This window comes from Sorex araneus, chromosome 1 (assembly GCF_027595985.1).
Source record: "Sorex araneus isolate mSorAra2 chromosome 1, mSorAra2.pri, whole genome shotgun sequence".
NCBI classification, from domain to species: domain Eukaryota; kingdom Metazoa; phylum Chordata; class Mammalia; order Eulipotyphla; family Soricidae; genus Sorex; species Sorex araneus.
The window spans coordinates 301,199,013-301,216,208 of record NC_073302.1 but is presented as its reverse complement, the minus strand read 5'-3'; the positions used below and the strand labels follow the sequence as shown (position 1 = coordinate 301,216,208).

The following is a 17,196-nucleotide window of genomic DNA, read 5'->3' as shown; positions in this document are numbered from 1 at the left end:
TAGGTCTTATTTCTAGGCCTCTTGGAAAACAAACTATTAAATCAGAACAAAGGATGGAGCCGGGTCCTGGCAGCTGGGATGCCGTGCTCGGAGGGTATACATAGCCACTGCCCTGGGAAGGGCGATCTGGGGGCGGACACCATTACAGATGACAGCGCGTAGCTGTCCCTCACAAAAGCCAGAAACAGCACACGGCAGATCAGGCCGTACTTGCTCCTGATGCCTTTATTTTGGTTCTGGGGTCCCAGCCAGCAGAGCCTGGGGCTCAGGGCACCCCACGCGGTGCTGGGATGGAGTCGGGGTTCCTGCACGCGAGCTGTGCTCTCCACCTCTCGACCCTCCCTGAACACCTAGCCCCTATTAACAGGCCCTTCTCTGCCCCGAAGGGTGCCCTTCACCCTTCAGAGCAGAAGGGATGTTCAGCGTTGCTCTTCAGGAGCAGGTAACGCATCCTCGTAGACCAAGGCCAGCATCTGAAGTGGCCCACTGCCCAGAACGCAGCGGAAGGCAGAACAGATGCGCCACGGAGTTTGTTCCTCCTTATTCTTTGCGACTTCCAACTTCCCCCTTAGAGATGTATCACCGCTGTCGTCAGAAAACGTGTGAACGGGGCACGCCACCAATCCGCCGCAGAGCTTATCTGAGTGTAGCAACGGGGGATGGTGAGATGGGGAGTGTGGGGATGGGCAGGGGCGCAGTGGATGGGCAGCGGAAACAGTGGGCGGGCAGCAGGGCATGGGGGATGGGCAGTGGGGCGCGGTGGACAGACTCTGGTGGGGGCAGAGGGAGGCCGGGAGCGGTTGGGGTGGGAGGGCCGGCAGGGAAGCCATGGATGGCAGTGGAGGGGATCGTCCAGAACGGGGAGTGGCCCCCCACATGGCGGCACTCGAATTTGGCTGAGGTGCCCAGATGACTGTGGGCAGGATGGACAGAGCAGCTGTGGAAGACACGCGCCCCCTGGGGGCTGGCGCAATAGCACAGTGGGTAGGGTGTTTGCCTTGCACGCGGCCGACCTGGGTTCGATTCCTGGCATCCCATATGGTCCCCTGAGCACTTCGAGGAGTAATTCCTGAGTGCTGAGCCAGGAGTAACCCCTGTGCATCGCCGGGTGTGACCCCCCCCCCAAAAAAAAGACACGTGCCCCAGAGCGCCCGAGCATGGCTGCACTTCTGGGGTGCTGGGGGCCAGCTGAGACCTGGGCTGAGGGAGGAACCGGGCTTGGCAGGCCCAGGAGGGCAGCGTAGGGGGCCCAGACACTCCCTTCCCCGTTGGTGCCAGGTGGTTCACACTTCACCTGGCAGCAAAGCCCCCCGGATCTCTCTTCCCTGCTCCGAGTGGTTCTTCCTGTCCAGAGGAGCCAGGAGCCGGCTCGGGGCCAAGCCTCTGCCGGGAGCTCGGAGCAGGCTGAGGCAGGGGGGGACCGCTGGGTGAGGGGCAGCAGCTGCAGGGTGTGGGGGATGAGCAGGGGCGCAGCACATAGACCCCGAAGAGCAGATGCAGCGGGAGAGCCGGGAGGCCCCGCGACCAGCAGGCAAACCCGCGACAAGCCAGATTAGATTTGTCTTTCAAAGCTGTGGCTCCAAAGAGGGGCCTCGCATCCCATCCCTTCCAGAAACTTCTCCCACTGCCTGTGCGGTCTCCCTAGCCAGGCCCCCCCAGGGTGGTGATAAGAGAGCGGCCGGGTCTGACACGGCCCTGCTCCCAGCAGACAGAGGGGACGGCCTCCAGCAGGGACCCAGAACCACTTGTCTTTGGGGCTATATAGGCCATTACGGTGACAGATGAATAAAACATACGCTCTGAGGCAGGTGTCAGAGCAAAGCACATGCCTGATTCTGATCTCTGTGCTCATTAGGAACCCTGTCCTGCTCTCCGAGTATCCCGGTGCTGGTGGCCTGCAAATGGGTCAGGAGAAAGGGCCCAGCGGGCAGGCTGCAGGGTGACTGGGAGTGGACACGGCAGACACAGAAGTGCGCACAGAGACCTGGACTGGGGGGGAGGGGCGGTGCTCCGGGCATGGCATGGCAAGGCCAGTTCTGGTCAGTGATTCTGGAAGTGACCATGGAGAGAGGACATTCATTGAGTTCTAGAGCAACTGGGTGTATTTTTTTTTTTTTTGCTTTTTGGGTCACACCCGGCAACACACAGGGGTTACTGCTGGCTCATGACCTCAGGAATTGCTCCTGGCGGTGCTCGGGGGACCATACAGGATGCTGGAAATCGAACCCGGGTCGGCCGTGTGCAAGGCAAACGCCCTACCCGCTGTGCTATGGCTCCAGCCCCTCTAGGGCCGTTGGGAAGGAAGAGAAAGGCTGCACACGGTGGGAGCAAGGAAGAGGCCAAGTTGCCTCCAGGTTTCAGGGACCTGCCCTGGAGCCCCTCTCGTAAACAGGGACCCTGTCAGATGGGGCAGTGGCAACCCCCCATGTGAATCCCGCCTGGGACATGCTGAGTTTTAAAAGAATCTTGTTAACGTGCCATGGTTTATAAGGCTATTCCCAGCTTGGTACAGACACACAATGTTCCAGCTCTGATCTCTCCCCAGTGTCCCAGGTTTCCTCCTCTTGCCACGCACCTTTTTAAGGCTGGTTGTGCAGGTCTGGGGCTGGGACATTTGGCTCCATCACTCCTGAACAGTTCGGGTGGACCTGAATCCGCTGCCCTCTCCGCTCCCACCCCCCGCCCCCTGCTGCTTCTCATCCATCCTTCCTCTCCCCGACTCAGTTTATTTCTTTCTCCTCCCTAGACTCGAGGGTGACCCAGGCACTCCCTGCTTCAAACACTGGAACATGCCGAGTTTTGGTGTGATTCTGAAAGTGACATCCCCTCCCATCCCCCCCGCAGCCCCAAGGGAGAAGGTGAGCTTGGAGCTGTGGCTACAGCTCGGTAACTCGAAGAATCGGGATTGGACGTGCATCTGCCCTGGGTATCATGGGGCAACACGGTCGAGCAGCTGACGAGGAAGAGTTCTGGCATGTGACAGGCGGTCAGGGGAATCCCCACAGCAGAGAGGGAGGAGGCGGAAGGAAGGTGGGGAAGGACACAGCTGGACACGTGGGTCACTGGGAGATGTTTCTCTGGTGGCTCGGGCTGGGCACAGGCTGGGAGGAGATACGGAGGGGGAAAGGGGACCGAGTGAAGGTTGTCATATTTAAAATTTTGGGCTAGAAATGACTGAACATCAGGGCTGGAGCGATAGTCCAGCATGCAGGGCACCTGCCCTGCACACAGCTGACTGGGGTTCAGTCCGTGGCACTGAACCGGTTCCCGAGTTCAGTGGGAATAGGGTTCCCAAGTAAGCCTGCCAGGAGGGATCCCTGAGGGCAGAGTCAGGAGTGAGCTCTGAGCACCATCGGAGTGTCCACAGACAAACGAATAAACCAACATCGACCAAATCTACGTGGGAAAGACCGAGTGAGAGGAAAGGTTCAAGATGAAGCAAAGATTCCAAATCACTGCCAAAGGGCTGAGAGGACGAGAAGGGTTGGGACAGCCAGCAAGGGCTGCTGGGACACGGGGGACACAGGGAGATGAATGAAACCCCGCATCATGAAACCCATCCTCAGGGGGAGAGACAGAGAGGAAATACAGAGGGTGAAGTGACCAGAACTGTGAGGGAAAACGGAGCAGGGCAAGGCAGGGGGGCAGGGGGGTGGACAGGGGCCCTTCTGTGGTCTGAGATGAGAAGGACACTTCACAGACAGCCATTGGGGTGCCGCTTCCCTCGGAGAGAAAGCCCAGGGCAGGAAGGCAGCACTGAGCAGGGCTGAGAGAAGATTCCGGAAGCGAGAGAAAGCCTGGCTCCTGTCCGTTTCCTGTGGTCTACACAGCGCAGGGCTGAGTAAACACCACTGGAATGGACATGTCCATCTTTGGGAGTAAGGAGGCACTACTTTCGGGCTAACTGAATAGGGTTGAGATACACTTGTGACACATCTTGGTTGAGATACATTTGTGACACCATTGGACCCTGGGCTGTAAACATCTGTATCGTTTGGGTGGTCATTTTGGGACTGCAAAGGGCGTTTCTAAGTTCAGGGTGTGCCTAGAAGAGGAGTTCATCAATCCTGCATGCAGTGTTACCTGGGATGATCTTTGCTCTTGTCCCAATCACCTTACAGTCTCCTTTAGCTCAGAAAAAAATAAAAACACCCCTATGACTGATTTTTAATCCTATTTTTTTTTTCTAGATGTTCATGAATGATCATGACACACGCTGCTGTCTTTCGGAGTCTGAGGTCAGACGCCTCACCCAGCTTGCTCTAGGTTAGAGATCTCTTTTGGAGAGTGGGGATGGGGCTTTGGGCCATACTCAGCAGTGCTCAGGGGTTCCTCCTGGCTCTGTGCTCAGGAATTACTCCTGGTGGTGCTCAGGGGTATATGGGGTTCCGAAGAGCGAGTCTAGGTTGGCTTCGTGCGAGGCCAGGGCTGCCCTGCTGTACTGCCATTCCGGCACCAGTGCTCTGGTCTGCCCAGACACCTTTCCTGTCTCCTGTTGTCAGTGGCACAGCTTTCTTATGAGCTGGGAGAGCAGAGTCCTAGCGTTGTCTGCAAGTGTAAGCCATGCTGACGGCAGGCCGGGGAGAGAGCAAGTCGGCTGACCTACATGCTTCCGTGCTTCCTTCGTCCCGCAAGCTTCCAGCACGGACACGCACAAACGCTTCTCAAAGAGAGATGTCAGGGCCTAAGGGGGCGGCCCCTACACAGGCCGTTACGTGATTCAAGAAGTCGGATTTCGGATTGGAGAGAGTCCAGCGGGGAAGGCCCTTACCCTGCACACAGCTGGTCCAGGTTCCACCCCTGGCTCTGCCCATGGCCCCTGGCACCACCAGGCGTGATCTCTGAGCATAGCTGAGTGCGGGTCCCCACGTGACTTTCTGGAATCACCAGCTGACCCTTTACCACCTCTTGTATGAACGAGCAAGAAAAATGACATGTATGCACAACTTCACACATCCTGAGTGGCAGCAGAAACATTTTCAGAAGAAGCTGCCAAACAGAAGGCAAATCAACACGCTCCAGGGCTAGAGGCAACACACAGTGCACGTGCCAGAGGCTGAGCCCCGCACCGCAGGGATCCCAAGCACCATGGTGTGTGACCCCGACGCCTCCCCTCCCCCTGCCCCCTCCCCCCCCGCCCCTGAACCCGAAGGCCCACTCAGCTGGCCGAGTCCTGTCTGGAGTATGCCCTGGTCCTCCGAGCAAGCACTGCTTGGGACGTCCAAAAAAAAAAAAAAGTCAATCAATAAATCAATACGACACTTTCCATCCACCCGGCCAGAGGAAATGATTTTGATGATGAAGACTACTTTTAAGAGAACAGAGTGAACCGAAGAAGACATGCGAAGGCCGGGCGCTCCGCAGCGGCCTACTGCAGCGCCCCCCCGGTGCGTACCTCTGCACGAGGGGAAGCGGGAGGAAGTTGAGGGTGGACGTCATGTCCAGGCCGCAGTCCAGCATGATGGTGGTGGACTTGAACTTGAGCACGTTGCATGGTAGCGTCGGGTGCCCCGACAGGCAATACTGGAAGAAAGAAAGGGGAGAGAGCAGCCTGAGCGGTGGGCGGTTTAGACGGAGACACCCCCCGCCCTACCAAGGAGAGCTGGTCAGCACCACGGGCCCTCTCCGTGGCCTCCATCTGGGCACCTCATCCCCCGCCACTTCAGAATTCTCCCACTCTGACAAGCCCCAAGCGTTTGCAGGGGCCATGCTCTACCCCAGGCAGGCAGAGTTTGGGAGGGGCCATCGCCAGTCCATCTGGAAGTTTCCAGGCTTTCTACCTGAGTTCCCCGCCCCCTGCCCCCGGGGCACCTCACTCTCCCGGGACACCCAGTGCTGCCTCTGGAGCTGCTGGCCAGCCCAATCAGCAGCCGGGGCGTCACTCTGGGCCCTGGACTTGGGTTTTGCTCCTGGTAGATCAGTGATGATGGGCAGAGAGTGGACACCCAGGAAGGGTCCACGGGCCCCTGGCTCAGCCGGGTCAGGACATGACTCCAAAGGCTGCGCAGGAGGGGATGCTGTGCCCAGAGCCTGGAGCCCGGAGTGTCCACGGGCCGGGGTTGAGCCCGGGGACGGCGCTCTGCCGCTTCACCCATCACTGTGGCTTCCTCCAGGCAGTGACGGCTTCTTCCGTTTCTCTGTTTGGAGGCCACGACCCCGAGGGGCTCAGGGGCTCCTCGCGGCTCTGTGCTCGATGCCGGTCACAGGCCTCAACCCCTCTGCCATCCTTCCCACCCCACACCTAAGTTTCCTAAATCACACGGCTGGAGCCACTTGATTTCGAAGGACACCAAGGGGGAGCCCCGTGGGACTTCCGAGACTGCTCACTCGTGGGGAAGCTGTGCCAGCTGGATGGGGGGTGCCTCGCCCAGAGCCATCCACGAGGCACGGGTGGGGAGGGGGTCTCGCCCCTGGCCCCTCCTGGGCTCGCTGCCTGCAACCACCATGCAGTTTATAGCCTAGTGAGGCTGAAGGGACGTTGCAGGAAACTACGGAATCACGTGGCTTTAAAGTTAGAGATGAAGCTTCGTTACAAAGACTCTAAAAAGACATTACCCAGAATCTTTTTGTTTTGGCATGGGGGCACACTTGGTGGTGCTCAGGGCTGGCCCCTGGCTCTGCACTCGGGGATCACTCCTAGAGGGAGGTGGGTAGCCATATGGGATGCTGGGGATCAAACCCAGAGCAGCTGTGTGCAAGGCAAGTGCCTTCCCCGCTTTCTATTCCTCCTGCATCCGTGATCAATTTTTTTATGACCCCATTTTTTCCCCTTGTAAGAGTGGCATATTAGAGCACAGACAGCGTGGGCGCTGCTTTTAACATCCAAGATAAGGGGCTGGAGCAACAATACAGCAGGGAGGGCATCTGCCATGTATGAGGTTGACCTGAGTTCGATCCCCAGCATCCCATACAGCTTCCTGAGCACTGCCAGGAGTAACGCCCAAGTGCAGAGCCAGAAGTGACCTCTGAGCATTGCTGGGTGTGACCCCAAGACAAAACAAAAAAAGCCACACAAAAAAATTCACCCCAATAAAATTCAAGATGAGGGCCGGCAATAGCTGAACAGCCTGACCACATGCTCTGCACGTGGAGATGAGTTCAAATCCTGCCGCTGCCCTGATGCACCCACTGGGCGTGGCCCCTGAAACTAACAACAAAACTCAGTATGACTGGGTGGGGGAGAGGGATGGTGCAGGGGCTAAGGCATCTGCCCTCACTACACACCACACAGGGTCCCCCAAACCTAGTCTGGAGTCATTCCAGGGCGGAGTGAGGTGTAAGTCAAGTATGCCCCCCCACTAAAATGTGGGGGCAGGATATGACCCAGTGGTGGCACATAATACCTTGAATGTTTGGTCCTGGGTTTGATCCCCAGCACTAGAAAAAAAAAAAAAAAGAAGGCTCTGGTTCCTTTGCCCGTGTCCCTGTCAGCCTGTGCTCCGGGCTGCCCCGGTGACTCTGCCCTCACGGGCTCCAGCACTGCCCAGCACCCCGCGGCCTCATCATAGATGCCGGGGCTGTGAGACCGTCAGTGCTGACGGCTTTTTCCATGCTGGACCTCGGCTTCCGAGGATTCCCAGAAGTGGCATTAACTAGGTCAAAAATATGAGCATTTTATGGCTCTTGAAATCTGCTGCCAAGTCGCTCTCCCCAAAAGGCTGTGCCTTTTTACAGAGTCATCAGCAATAAATCAGAAAGGTCTGTCTCACTGCTTGTTCCCAGCAGCACGATGCTGGTCAAAACCGTCTCGAATCTACCCCAAAATGTGGCTGTAATGCTTGCTGCAGCTACCGAGAGGCACTGGCACGCCTTGCGACAGGAAATGCAGCTGCTGACAAATGGCTCTAGTGTGGAGAGGCTGGGAGGGGCACCACGTGCACGAAGGAGGGGTCCTCGCAAGTAACTGACACCTGTCCACGAGGCACTGCCCTCCCCAGGATGGAGCACGACCCGCGGAAAAGGGCCCCGGGGTCCGCAGGGCGGCTGAGGAGGCCTGACGGGGTCTCGGGAACGCCGGGGGCACCATGACAGCATTTCCAAGGCAGGGCATCTGAGCGGGCGACGGTCCGCACAGGAGCGGGGCAGGTGCACCCGGCCCCCACAGGGCCCACCTGTTGTGACTCAGCCCACCCAGAGAGCAGCGCGAGGCTCCTCTCGCCAACGTCAGGCTTTCCCGCTGTCATCCCGTTTTCTGGCTCAACAAGTGCCTGCAAAGTGACCCTGTGAGCTGCTTTCTGCTCAGCACGGGAGACGCCGGGTTCTGGGCTGGCATCGGGCAAGTGAGGCGTCCTCTGGGCCTCTGAGCTTTGTGCTCACTGGGAGCGCGGAACCTACATGTAGAAGTGTGGCCCACATGCTCAGGGCAGAGCGAGTGTTGTTACACTGCTCCCCGCCACCGCGTTCACTGAGAAGGGGCTGAGAGGACTTCGGGCGTGCAGAGAGCTCAGTGCCAACTCAGCCGCGCCTGACCACGCTCTGCTCTGCCCGTGCCGCTCCCCCGGCCTTCGAGTTAGTGATTCTACACCAAGACTATGGCTAGGAATCATTCGCCGGCATCTTGGCCGGTGTCTTACTCTGTCCTTCTTGGATGTGATTTCTTCTGCCTGAGTTCAGCTCTCCCTGAAATGCAGCTTCAAGCCATGTCCCCAACACGCTTCCCCTTCATCCGTGTCCCCAACACGCTCCCCCTTCATCCGTGTCCCCAACACGCTCCCCCTTCATCCATGTCCCCAACACGCTCCCCCTTCATCCATGTCCCTAACACGCTCTCCCTTCATCCATATCCCCAACATGCTCCCCACTCAGCTGTGTCTCCAACACTCACCAGGACCTCTCTGGCCTTGTGTCCCCCCTCCCCTCCATCCTACCTGTCATCCCACTGGTCTCAAGCCGCACCCCCCATTTATGTGATTTTCACCTGTGGGGTACCTGGGGGTGCATAGTTGAGAACCACTGTGTTAGCAGGCTTCCTTCAGAGATGGCACTCCATCAAGACACTCTTTGTCATCACTGGTCTGGACAAAAGGTGTGTGTGTGTGTGTGTGTGTTTTGGGGGGCGGGGGGCATACCTGGCCCTGCCCAGTGTAACTCCCAGCTCCTGTGGGACCATGTGGTATCTGGGATGGAACCAGCTCGGCCGAGTTCCCTAAGCCCTGAGTGAGATCTCTGGCTCAAAATTTCTTCATTTCCACCTTTCTCATTAACACGATGCCAGCCGCACCATAGGGACAGTGGCCTGGACAGGAAGACATGGGTCCCACTGTCCTCCAGAAGCAACTCTGCCCAGCTCACGGCTGGTCAGTAGCAGAGGCTGGAGGAATCCCCCTGAGCCGCCCCTGAGCCGGCAGACTGCAGCCCGTCTTTCCGGTTTCCTGCCCCTCACCCAGAGGACGCCTGCCTTCCACACTCCACTTCTTCACCCCAAGTATTTTAGGGTTGCTCTGCAGCACTCTTTCCACTTCCACTCGTGGAAAGCCCATTAGACACACGTTACAAGGTGCCATTTTCCTCTTGGCTCTGTGACTAAATTATCACTTCAGCGTTTCATCACTTCAGCATCTTAATTTTAACACCACCCCCAGTTAGCTCTTAAGTGCTTGTGAGGCCCGTCTCCTCGGACTTTAGTATTGTTATTCTCAAATTCTGGGCGGTGAGGGCCCGGAGGGCGAGCACGGTCACCTGGAGGGGCCTGCCTTGCAAGCTGATGGTTGTGAGGTTGAATCCCCGGAGCCCCACGTGGGCAGAGTTCCGCCAGTTCTGCTGCCTGCCTCCCTCCCCTATACCACAAGCGATTTCTGGCAGCAAAGTGTGTCCATATGTGTCTGGGTGCCGCAAAACAGCGAGCACGGTGACCACAAGGCAGAGTGGCCTCGAGTGCATCTGTGTGTGCACAGCTGTGACCCAGCCAGCACCACCATGGGGACCTGTGGGCACGAGGCGTGGTCACCTGGTGCGTGGCACTGCCACTAAAAAGAGCGGGTGGGTGGGACGTGCAACCCTTAATGACCATCGCCGGCCTGTGACTGACCTGGCCTCTCAACCCCATCCTGCCCAAGAGAAGGAAGGGGCGGGGGAGAAACACTGGACGGTAGCCTGCTGGGTGTAGGTCTAAGCTTTTTAGGTTTGACTTTAAATAGGTGTGACTCCCCTTGGCGGGGAGCTTAGGTTAACTGAGTTACTCCCACCACAGTGCTCCTGAGGCACACGCAATTTCATCAGGCATTCAACAATCCACTGGGTTTATCTTTAACCTCTCCTTTGTGCTCTACTTCCCGTATCTGTTAAATCACTTATGTCCCCAAATCAGACCCTGTAACTTGTAAAGTCAAATTTCCTGAGGGCTCTGGATTTTGTATTTATAAGTGAAATACTGCTTTTCTCTTTCCTTTATGTCTTCTGCATAGTTTATTTTAGAACAATGTCCTTTTTGTATAGACACAGGAAGACAGTTCATGCTATGCTTTTGGAACATGGGAGTTAATTGACTCCAAATAATATTGACTCCTGGGCATCCGTCATATTTACTTGATTTAAGCCTTAATTGCCCTCAGTTCCTAACACCCCAAAAGGGAGGGTCCTGGGAAGGAACTTGGATGGACCCAGGACAAGCCGTAAGCTACCTTGGTATCGAGGAGGGGCAAGCTAAGCCCAACATTTTCTCCCTGCCTCTTCCCAACAACACCGGAGGCAAGAACTCCGTCCCCTCTCACGGAAGAAGCGATGGAACTTGCACATGGTCCTAAAGCTGCAGGCTGGGCCAGGTCTGGAAGCCAGGCTGGCGACAGAGAGAGCACCTGTCCCCATGCTAGAGTGCGGTTGCCTGATGCTGCCCCCCAGCCCCCCCAGATGTGCTCTGGCCTCACTCTGGGTCGGGAAGAACATCAACTGCATTGACAATCTAGTTCTGAACAAGCGATTAGCTGGCTGCTACGGTACAGCAGACGTCTTGAGAAAACTTAATTGGTGAACTGTTCTGCAATCTAGCATATGCAGAAACACTTTCCACTGGCTTCCTCTTTCATTAAAGGAAGTAGCGCTAGAATTCTCTCTCTATAAATTAGTTTCTCGATTGAAATGGCCTTTATATATCTGTATGTAACATACAGATTTTAGGCTGAGTTAATGCCAAAGGTTGTTTTTCGTTATTGTTTTTGTTTTGCGGCCACACCTAGGGATGCTCAGGGGTTACTCCTGCCTCTGCACTCAGGAATTACTCCAGGCAGTGCTTAGGGGACCATATGGGACGCTGGGGACTGAACCTGGGCTGGCCAGGTACAAGGTAAGTGCCTTACCCAGAGTACTATCTTTCTGGCCTCAGCCAAAAGTTCTTTAATCCTGTCTGAGAGAATTGTACCATTATAAGTGAACTGCTTTTCTTTTTATTTTATGAGGGCAAGTTAATGAATGCATGAATATTATGAATGGAATATAATTTTTTTAAAATTTTAAAACTTTTTATACTAGTATTTTCTTGGTGTCAAAATCTAAGCCCATAAACCAAAATTGTCTATTGTTGGATATCAACCCTAAGTGCTTTAGTCTTTATCAGTGAATTGCTCCTTTCCTCCTCCCAGAGAAGCTTACCATGCCCTTGCTAACATCCTTAATTTAGTGAAAGTCTATCTTCAATCTTCCCTTTGTGTTGGATATTAACCCTAAGTGCTTTAGGCTTTATCAGTGAATTGTCCCCTTTCTTCCTCCTAGAGAAATTTAACATACCCTTGCTAGCATCCCTAACTTAGTTAAAGTTTATCTGTAACCTTTCCCTTGTATTACCTCTCATTGTCACAGTTCCCCAAGTTAATCTCGACTGCTTGTAAAACAAAACTTTCTAGTAATTCTGAACTTGTATTGATACTGCTTTGTATTTGAAGTGCTGTATATCTGTACTTGCTTTTCTGTTTCCCCTATAGCCTTTTTATATGTTACCATAGAACAATGTTCTTTGGTTAAACACAGAAAGACCATTATTGCTATGCTCCTAATATTTGGAAGTTGTTTGACTCTGAAATATATCTATTCCTGGGCATAATTACTTGGTCATAACTACTTGACTCAGGCTTCAGTTTCTGTAGTTCCTGACACCCCAAAGGGGAGGTCCCGCCGTGGGACTGGGATGGACCCGGGGCGAGTGGCAAAACTACCTGGCAGTGAAATGGGACATTCTAGAAAGCATAAATGCATGGTTTTCATCCAAAATGTTACAACTTTAGAGACAGGACCCCCCTGGGGAAGGACTAGCTGAACTGGCCTGAGGACTTAGTCTGGGATTTACAGTAAAGCCTTGTTTGCCCTCAGAACCCAGACAACCAAGTGTTAAAAGCCTTGTTTGCTCTCAGTCCAGTGAACTAAGTGTTGGGACCTTTGTCTCTTACAGTGTTTGTCCAAACAACTGCAAGTATTGATAACTTTTATAATTAGAGGAAAACATAAAAGCAATGTAGTTGTCCCTGGGAGACAGAGTGTCTCCTTGAGTTGATCTCCCAAAGAGAATTTCCTCTGCTAAATGTTTATCTATGTAAATGACCAATCACACCTGTGCTTACCTCAACCCCCCTTCAGATGTTCTATAAGTATGCTAGCAACTCTGCATTAAAGGGCCATTTTCACCATCAGACTGTGGTCCCCAGACTCCCCGTCTCGTCTCCCCGTCTCTGTGTCTCTGGTCTCTCTGTGTCTCTGTTGGGGAGCCCTGGGGAGGTGGGGAGGCGCTCAGGGCCACCGAACGCACACAGGTGTCCAGCAGCAGCCGCAGCCCCAGAGGATCATCCTTTTTTTGTAATTACACAGTCTATAATAACAATTTTTCTTTTCTTTCTGGTTTTGGGTCACACTCAGCAGTGTTCAGGGTGTACCCCTGGCTCTGCACTCAGGGATCACTCCTGGTGGGGCTCAGGGGACGGTATGGGGTGCCAGGGATTGATTGGGTCAGTTACACGCAAGTGAAGCATTCTTCCTGCCACATTATCTCTCCATCCCCCCCAACTTTCTGTTTATTTAAAAAAAATATTTCCTTCAGGCACTGTGATTTAAAATACCATTCATGGCAGGGTGTCATGCATACAACATTCCAGTCTCTACCCTACACTGCTATGGGGTCCCCTCCATGCCACCCTCTCCCCACTCAGGGAATCAGTCTTAGAGGCTATAGTGTTGGTGAAGTAATTTGCCATGGGCACTTGTACTTTTCCTGCCCTGTTCTGCATTCTTGCTTAACTCTGACTGGACTGGAGAAATTCACAAAGGAGAGGGCCTGGTTTGCTGTTCTCCACTGGCAGGGGAACGAAGAAATGAGCTGTATTTGCTTCTGATTCGAATACATTTAAAAAAGAAAAACACTTTTTGCAAATTGATTTTGTCTAATGGTTTGGCTTCCTTGTATAACATAGAAAGCCTATTAGTATAATTCACACATAAAAAAATATAAGGAAAAACAAATCTCACAGGATCCAGAAAATGTATTTGAAAACATAAGACTGACTCAAGACAAAGACTCTTAGCACAGTAAGTGGAAAACATTTCCTTCGTCTGTTAAAGATGCCCAAGTAATTCCTGAATCATAGTTAATGATGAAACTGGAAAAGTTACTTTACAAAGTGAAAAACAAACAAACAAACCAAAGATACCCATAGTATGACTTCTTAAATCCTACCGACACTGGAAAAAACATATAATTCAGTAAGGCAAAAAAAAAAAAAAGATTAGAAATAGAGAAATAAAGCTAATTTTCACAGATAACTTAAATTGAGTTCTTAAATGCCAACAACGTAGTTAAAAAAAAGAATATTATTCTACAATTAAAATAATACCTATAAGGCAAAAATAATTCGATAAACCATTGGTTGAAAAGTTTAAAAGCGTAAAATCTTCCCTTGTCTTGCATATATTAAAGCTATATATGGAAAAGGATAATGTTATGTTTTTAAAAAGAGCTGCCATGAACCTACATTTTTAAGACATGAAACTTAAGACTCCTAATGTATCAAGGGTTTAGATTCCCGAAGAAAACATGAACTGTGACTAGCAAGGCTTTTATTTCCGGATATTACAGTCCACTGGAATGGAATTAACCGCAGGATGCGGCACTGGGCTGGCTGAGGCGAGGGGGCAGGGCCAGGCGGCTCAGGGAAGCTCAGGGCCACCGCGTGTGCCCACTGGGCTTCCTGCCTCACATCAGGCACAAAGGGCAAGTCCAGATGACTGGAAATGAAAACAAAACTAAAATTCAAGGTATGAGGACAAAATTAAAATTTTCAGAGGAAGAAGGAAGGAAAGAAAGAAGGAAGGAAGGAAAGAAAGAAGTAAGGAAGGAAAGGCGGGCTAGGGACCAAAGAGATAGTACAGAGGATAAGGCACTTGTCCTGCATGAGACCAACCTGAATTTGTTCTTGGCACCCCATATGGTCCTCTGAGCCCCGCCAGGTGTGAGCCCTGAGTGCAGAGCCAGGAGTAAGCACTGCTAGGTGTGGCCCCCAAACCAAAATCAATAACAACAAGGGTTGGAGAGATTGCACAGTGGGGAAACACTTGCCCTGCACGTGGCCAAGTGGGGTTCGATCCCCAGAACTGCAAATGGTTCACTTGAGACCCACCAGAAAAGAACCCTGAGCACAGAGACAGGAGCATGCCTTGAGCACTGTTGGATGTGCCCCGCACTCCTCCGGCCCCCCTCACTCTAGACGGGATGCTAAAGCGACAAAAGCTGCGACCTTTGCTGGGCAAGGACTACTAGGCTGGACTACAGCAGTTTAAAATAAAAATCTTGGGTAGAGTTCCTGCTCTGCATGCACGAAGCTGGGTTTGATCCCTGGCACCACACACACAAAATTTTTTTAAACTAAAATAAAAATCTTAAAGATGCACCATAACAGTAAAAATAAAAGTCACAGGTTGGAGAAAATATTTCCAGCCCATAGGGGAACATAGTTAAAATGCAACTGGGGACCTATTCTGTATAGTGCCCATGGGGTACCCCGAGTGCCAGCAGGGCAGCAGCCCCTAGCACCACTGGGTGTGGCCCCCAAAACAAATCACGAAACCTCCCCCAAACTCACACTAGCCAGAGAAAACAAGAGTGGTCGATAAAGGGAGGGAAAAAGAGGGGGCAGGGCCACTGCCAACAGGGAAATACCAATGAGGATGACAGTCAGAGGGAAGCCGCTAGGCCAGGAGATGAGGCGCTACAGCAAGCGGCAGCGGAGCAGCCACCAGGGAGAACTTGGCCTTGGCGTGCCGCTGAGCCCGAGCATGCCTTAACCTTTCTCAGCTGAGCAGGGGCCGAGGAGGGAGGAACAGGGACGTTGGGGAGCTCGCTTCATCTTTGAAAAAGTAGGTGTGTAATCAGAGAGAGAGAACAAAAGGGAATACCCTGCCATAGTGGCAGTGTGGGGTGGGGGGAGACGGGACTGGGGAGGGTGGGAGGGATGCTGGGTTTACTGGTGGTAGAGAATGGGCACTGGTGAAGGGATGGGTTCTCGAACTTTGTATGGGGAAAACATGAGCACAAAAATGTATAAATCTGTAACTGTACCCTCACGGTGATTCACTAATTAAAAATAAATAAATTATTAAAAAACAAAAAAGAAAAAGTAGGTGTGGAAGGTCAGAGTTTTCAGACAAAGTGAAGTGAGAACATCTGTCGTCCAGGAAGGTGCGTGCTGAGGACACTGGCTGTGGTGCCATGCAGTGGTACCTTCAGCGTACGATGCGCCCATCAGTGCACACTGCAGTACGGCGGCCACAACCAATCATTCACCAGCTGTCGCAGCAGCTCTCACATCTGGAACACTATTGTGTTCCGTGTGGAGCGTCACATCTCTTGATTTACTCTGTCACTGGAAGCCCCTGAAAACATGAAACGCTTCACCAATCCACGTTGTCTTTGTGTGGACAGAGGTGGACCCACGCCACCTCTGTCCACCTGCCAAGGAAACAACACGCCTTTCTGCTGCTCTCAGATGTGCTGGCAAGCACCGGACTGTCTGACCGGACCTTTCTGACTACTGTGGAAACTTGCAGTGCTGTTTTCCTTAACGACAAAAGTTGCGTGGCACAAAAGGAACATCGGAGAGAGCATGGTGGATGGTTATTTTGACTGTAAGATGATGTTTGCTGGGTGCCTCTGTTAATTCTCAAGGAGCCTCGCTCAACACTGATGATAATCCATAATTTTCAGTTGGACAGTAAATGTGTCCCGCACGCGGGGCACACATGACTGCAGTGGCGATGGAAGTGGAATGGAGTGAGAATGTCCTCTCCGGGGAGGACGGTCCAAGGTGGCACTGGGAGGAGAAACAAAGATGGCTCATCCGGGTCAGTCTCAGTCGCTGAGGTCGCCCTGTGTCCTAAACTCCTTGATGCTTCCCGGGGAAGCTAGACGAAACGTTTCTCTACACTGACTCTGGTTTGGGGCTGCGGACGTAGCTCAGGGCAGAGCACATGCCCTGCATGTGTGGTGCCGGATTTGATCACTGGCACCACCAACGGCAGGGCGAAAGGGGTGAGGGGGAGACTCAGCACTCAGCAAAGTTCTTTGTTTATTTCTTGGGGGCCACACCCAGTGATGCTCGGGGCTTACTCCTGGCTCTGTGCTCAGGAATCACTCTTGGTGGTCCTGGGGGACGGTGTGGGAACCCGTGTGAACTGTGTGGTGGCAAGCACCCTGCCTACTGTACTAGCTCTCTGACCTGCACTGCGCAAAGTCTATCATTTTATGAGAAAAACTTCACATGCTATTGATGACTGATTGCCAGGAATGATCTATGAATATGACATTTACAAATGCGGCAGACCCGAGCCTGGGAAAGGACAGAGTGGGAGATTTCACGACATGAATCGCCTCATTTGCCATAAGAACCATCAACAATTAGATCCTATTTAGGGGCTAAAGAGAGAGCACGGGGGTTAAGGCGCTTGCCTTGCACACAGCTGAGCCTGGTTCTATCCCCAGCATGACACATGGTCCCCTGAGCACTGCCAGGGGTGATCTATGAGCACAGAGCTTTGAGTATTGCCAGGGGTGGCCCAAGCTGACCCCTCCATAGTCCCTAAAATTAAAAAACTAAACCTATTTAACATTCAGTTAGATCTTCTCAACAATTGAATCAAGTAAACATATTTGATATCAACTCAGTTGTCTCATGTCGCCCGGAGCAGACCGACAGAGGTGAGGACTGAATGAGCTGGTTAAGGTTGCTG

General features: G+C 53.0%; 1 protein-coding gene across 1 annotated transcript in view; it reads right to left on the bottom strand.

Annotated features, from left to right (window-relative positions):
- Nucleotides 1-17,196, bottom strand: part of INTS9 (integrator complex subunit 9) — a 65,024-nt gene that overhangs the window by 28,775 nt on the left and 19,053 nt on the right. The window contains exon 2 of the mRNA XM_004614696.2: nt 5,396-5,523. Coding sequence (XP_004614753.2) covers nt 5,396-5,523 — 128 coding nt within the window. The remainder of the gene's footprint in view (nt 1-5,395; nt 5,524-17,196) is intronic.